This window comes from Trichoplusia ni, chromosome 14, assembly GCF_003590095.1.
Source record: "Trichoplusia ni isolate ovarian cell line Hi5 chromosome 14, tn1, whole genome shotgun sequence".
Lineage (NCBI taxonomy): Eukaryota > Metazoa > Arthropoda > Insecta > Lepidoptera > Noctuidae > Trichoplusia > Trichoplusia ni.
In genome coordinates, this window is record NC_039491.1 from 1,974,999 (window position 1) to 1,980,614 (window position 5,616).

Here is a 5,616-nt window from a genome sequence, read left to right on the forward strand (position 1 = left end):
GATTTCACCCGTTGAGACAGGTTTGGAGGCCGGAATGCGCGCCGTGCCGTACGCCAGAGGTTAATAAAGCGCGCACTTGCTCGCTACTTTATTGCTTTTTGTGGTCATAAATAAAAACGCTTTCGAGAAATAAACAATTTATGCATTATCGAGTCTGTTAATTTTTGTGCCTGCATCGTTCGATATTCAGATTGAAAGTAAAACACAAGTGCCGTATCAATTAAATATTCTGCAAAGAATTATTTAATCATGCTTCAGACAGTGTAACTGTTCTCCTTTTAAAATAATAATGACATGCACATTATAACGTTTCTGATTGTATTTAAATGTTAACAATACGGAACGTTAAGCTGTAGATTAAAACAGCGATAAAACTTAGTCGAAAGTCCAATTGAATATTGAGTGGATTTTGTTCTTTTCTGTTATCGTCGTGCCTACGCAACATCGTAGCCGTCGTAGGCGCGCGCGTGGTGGTGACGTCAGTGCCCTACGAGGCGCTACGAGAGCTACGCACCCACGCGCTGACCCGACACACCCTCGACTGTGGGCTACCCACACATACGACTATATTAACAGACTAAATTAAATGAAGACTAAATATAACCAATGACGAATTTTTGCAGAAGCAGTCTTGTATCATTTTTGCCATTGTGATTCATTCAAATCTCTACTTTATTGTTACATTTCCTTATTCTACTGAAACTGTTAAAATAACTTGTTGCTAAAAAAGGATGTTTAAAAGATAGACAGAATAAAAGTAAAAATAAAACTAACAACTTTATTATCAACATGGTTTAAACCACCTTCTCCAAACTATGTAGGTACGCAAGGTTCAGGTTAGCGTTCGCGATGTGGTAAAGATAAAGCGAGACGGCGCACTAACAAGTGTAGAGCAACCTCTCTCTTCCACAACGGCAACAGACTTACATAAACATTTGGTGTTAGACCCTTAAACTAGCAGTTTACAGTGTGGGTCACATATGCAGGTAAAACAGCTTAGATGCTTGTACCAGTATTTTACTATTAATTCTTATTGTATAAATTAAATTGAATCAAGGTTTTGTTTAAGATTACGTGATTTGTTCAATGAGTTTGTTTTTGACTTTACATGTTTTTTAATAGGTCAGTCCCGCTATCATTGTTCATCCTTTTTGCCAGAAGATAGATGCTCCTGCGTTTAAAAAAATAATTTCAGAGGGTAGTTCCTAGTAGAAGGTCTCATGTTCCCCGCTAGATGGTGTTAAAGCCAATATTTTCAGTTTTATCAAATTAAATCTGGGGGCACGGTAGTGATCCCGCCAAGACATGCCCAGCGAAGCGGACACTACCTACCTTTTGTCGAAGCTTATTTTATCTGGAACAATTTGACATTCATTGGACTCTTGAACCACACTTGAATATCTACGGCATAAACAGTATTTAATAATAGATAATATTAAATAATACAAAAATGAGAATAATGTAACTGGCTAGCAATTACACTGAAACTGAAGGTACCTACGGAATAAAGATTAACTGCATGATACCTACATATGTATAAGTATTAAACTTGTATCTATCGATACAACAAGATTGGCAATTTAAGTTTTATAATATGTTAATTAGTATCTACAATTATATGAAAGCCTTCTCTAAGAATAAATAAATAAATAAAATAATTGATTTTGAGAGGATACCCGACTATGCAATGTTGCTCGTCGGTTCAGCAGTAAGAGCCTGTTACAAGTGACGCTTCCTCTCCCGAGGCCCTAAGAAGGTGGGTGTCCAATGTGTCTAGTGGAAAAGGGACGGCGCTCTTCGTGATACGTGGTCTGTCACGCTTCCACAAAAGCAATCAAATCTAAGGCGTGGTAGACCTAAAAAATATTAAGGTATATGGTACCCACAGCTGAACAAGGGCTATGGTACCCACAGTAAATTAATCATATTTCACTTTATAATATATTAATATTTAAAGCAAAATCAACGCAACTTAATCTAGGTACCTACTCCTTAATTGTTTGCAGAAAAATATATTAATTAAATGTAGCTAATTAGATATTATTATCAGTAGGTATAAAAGGACTCAGCGCTATCTAATATATAAAATTCCCGTGTCACGATGTTAGTTACCGTACTCCTCCGAAACGGTTCGACCGATTTTTATGAAATTTTGTATACATATTGGGTAGGTCTGAGAATAGAACAACATCTATTTTTCATACCCCTAAGTGATAAGGGTTGCTCACACTTAAAAAAATATTTTAGTTTTTGGACGAAATTGTTTGTTTTTATTTTTTTTATAATGTGGCATTAAAAATACACACAACTAGAAATAATTCATTAGGCAAAACAACGTTTTCTGGGTCAGCTAGTAATACTATAAGGATAGGAAGGATAAAAAGGATAGATATATTATATCATATACTCTACAAATTATTTTATGTTAACGTACCGAAACAAAAACGGAAACAAATTTCTTTTTCTTTTTTCGGTTCTAGTGTCCATAATCTATAAAAACAAATTTAATTAAATGAATATTTTATTCTCCAATAAACATAGTCATAACATTGTTTATAAAGTATTGGTCCGATCATTGAGTGCGCGGGACGCGCTGTGCAACTCGCGACACAGCTGTCAGGCGCGGTTCCAGAGGCGAGCGCGGGGGGGGGCGCCGCCATTACGTTCATTCCGCGTCGAACTATCAAACAAGATACATGTCAAAGTGTCAACGACACATTCCGATGGCTGTGGTTAGGTCATGGCTATTGGAGTTTTTTGAAACTCATCCGTATTTTCAAGTTAAATATGAGAGATCTACTGACCCTGCTAAGTACATCAATGATAGGAAAGATTTCAAGGTCGTGTGTGCCGACGCGGCTGTGAAGCTACGTAAAAATAGTAAGTCTTTTATTTTTTTATTTTTAATCTATCTACAGACAACATAAAACTAGTGTAATATAGTAATGCAAATAAACTAAGTGAGTAGGTAATTGTTTTTGCTTTCATTCGCTTTTATACGATATGTATTTTAAGCGTAGGTATGTTATAACAACAAAGACCCTTTTTTACTTCATGTTGCCACTTGTTTTTGCTTGATTATTTTAGTTGTTGTTTCTTTTGCATGTTTAAGTTGCAGTCGAGGTACAATAATTGTACTTAATTTGTTTATTTCAGATAACAAGGTCGAACGAATAATGGCTGACATTGTATACAAATATGCTAAGATAAAACTTCTAATATCTTCTGGGATAGTAACAGAGGAAGACATCCGTGGCAACTCTCATTTTTCATTGTATGTCTCGCACCGTACTGATTTTCTTAAGCTATTTGTCAGTGGATTCACTAAAAACGATATCCCCATTTATGTGAGGAGGTATTTTGACCGTATGTTCAGTGAAAAAAAATTGATAAAACGTAAACATGAAGTAACACCAGCCATCGTGAAATGCAAGTTGCAGAGACTAAAAGACAGAAAGATGGATTTACATGAAGACGACGAGGAATATATTACTAATATAATCAGCAAATCGTTATACGGGTTTGATGGTAACATGGGCTATGAAATTCAATTACTTAAAGCCATAGGAATACAAACTGATGATATTATTGAAGATCGAAACAATTTTTCTAGACAAAAGGAAGCTTCGAGCAATCCGACGAGTAATAGTAAACCGGGTACAGAAAGGTTCACAAGGAACAGCGATGATCCAGATGAAATTAAAGAAGAATTTTCAAATGATGGCGTTCTGAACAATAACGATTGTTTTGTCATACCGCCGCAATCGATTGGTTCAATATTACCTCATCCAAATATTAAAAATGAAATAATTGATTTTGATATGGATATAGTTGACCCCAGAGATTCAGATTCTACTGTAGAAAATATTGTAAAAGACATCTCAATAAATAAAACTTTGGATGGTAATTTTAGTGATATAAATTATAAAAATACTACTGAGGTATGTGAGATATCAAGTATTGAAGAAGCTTCTCAAGATGGAACTGCAATGGATACATCAATGAATTCCCATTCCCATGCTACGCCTTCAGTGTTACCAGTTAAAAGTAGTAAGGAGGAAATTAGTGTCGTCGTGGCTATAGAAAATCATGGCGTTTTAGGTGTGGAAGATGAATATGAAGATGGCAGTGACATTGGCGCAGTTGATATACGAAAGTATATGAATGGTCTTGCAGAGTTGTTGTGTAAAAAAATGCCTAAAGAAAGACGGAGAACATTTCTAAACCAAATAGATCAAATAGTATACGCAGTACTTGAGGAATAAGAGAAGTTATGTAAAATTTCCATTATAATACTAAGTTAATTTGAAATAAAAAATGTTGAGAAGCAAATTGAATGTTTTATTTCACTAAACCTTTTTTTTTCTAGAAATCTGTTTATTTATTAAATGATCAATATTACCAATCGAAACAAAAAGGAGTTCGGTTTTTTTGTAACGTTTTTCTTTACGAGCCGATGCCTACTTAATTTAAACAAAAAAATAAATAAACGACAACATTTATTAATTTTCAAAGTGTTTGTCTAACGATGGGTTTAAATACTTCAAGTGTAGGGTAGTTGACTATAAAATTCAAGCATTCAAGTTATAAATAATGATATTAAAGTTAAGAATACTATTTTCCTTAATCTCTTTACTTAAACATAAATATTTTTTATGACCAATTAAGAAAGCATGCTTTAAATCACATTGCAGGAGCTTATTTAAAAAAATAATATTTATATTAGTATCAGTTATAATATATTACTTGATAAAAATGTAAAACATCCTAAAAAAATGATTATTCTGTAAGTGAGAAAAATCCTCGTGGTAATAATTCAAGAAGCACCCCCTATAAAGTTTAATTAAAACGTGCATAAAAATAACAGTAGGGTATGTCGAAACATCAGATATTGTTTGTTGGGAGGCACAGAATGCGGCGCTCACAAGAACCGTGACGGATCGGTGTCCGTGTCTCTCAAATCGCCGTTTCAATTGTTGTGAACTGGTTGTGGCTTAATATTTGTGTTACCAAATTTCTCTGCCCACGAACGAGCCGTACGTACCGTAAGTGGTATGGTTCACCGAGATACAATCAAATGGACTTATGCTCACTACAATGAACTTTCTAAATCATACTTTTCAATGCTAAAACACCTTGACTACTTAATTTTACTGTACGTTTCTACATTGATGGGTATTATCGTATTCTCAGAATTCTTGCTTTTAAAGCTAAGCTTTTTTGTAACCATCACAATACGACGTTAAAAAGATAAAGCGCTCCCAATCTCCCCTAAATAGTGTGTTATAAGATAACACCATGGTCGGTAGGTAAATATTTCCCGTGATAAATGCTTTACTTACCTGTCGCGACCGCAGCGCGCGTTTCAATAATAACCGTGATATTGCGATGATACGGACTGGAAAAACTCGTTCGGTGGATGTCGATATCCTTAAACGACCACGAACCGACCGTTGATCCGAACGTTGATCCAATTATTATTGAGTACATGGCGGGCTGGTCGCGCAGCGCATGTGAACACGGCCGCGTATTTAACGCATTGTATAGTTGCCTTATACAAAACTCCAGTGTTTATTTCATGTGTGTACGGGCTGGGACGATCATAGTGTGTTGCCA

General features: G+C 35.2%; 1 protein-coding gene across 1 annotated transcript; it reads left to right on the plus strand.

The window, feature by feature from the left end:
* The first annotated feature begins 2,627 nt into the window (after window positions 1-2,627).
* On the plus strand, window positions 2,628-4,332 carry LOC113500791. Its single transcript, XM_026881692.1, has 2 exons — window positions 2,628-2,880; window positions 3,157-4,332. The coding sequence occupies exons 1-2, from the start codon at window positions 2,697-2,699 to the stop codon at window positions 4,263-4,265; spliced, it is 1,293 nt and encodes a 430-aa protein (XP_026737493.1). The 5' UTR covers window positions 2,628-2,696; the 3' UTR covers window positions 4,266-4,332.
* Window positions 4,333-5,616: the final 1,284 nt, after the last annotated feature.

Excerpts from the sequence above, each read along its gene's own strand:
- LOC113500791 (XM_026881692.1), top strand. The coding sequence starts at position 2,697 with ATGTCAAAGTGTCAACGACACATTCCGATGGCTGTGGTTAGGTCATGG. Across the intron at positions 2,881-3,156 it reads TGTGAAGCTACGTAAAAATA|ATAACAAGGTCGAACGAATA; the intron begins GTAAGTCTTTTA and ends TGTTTATTTCAG.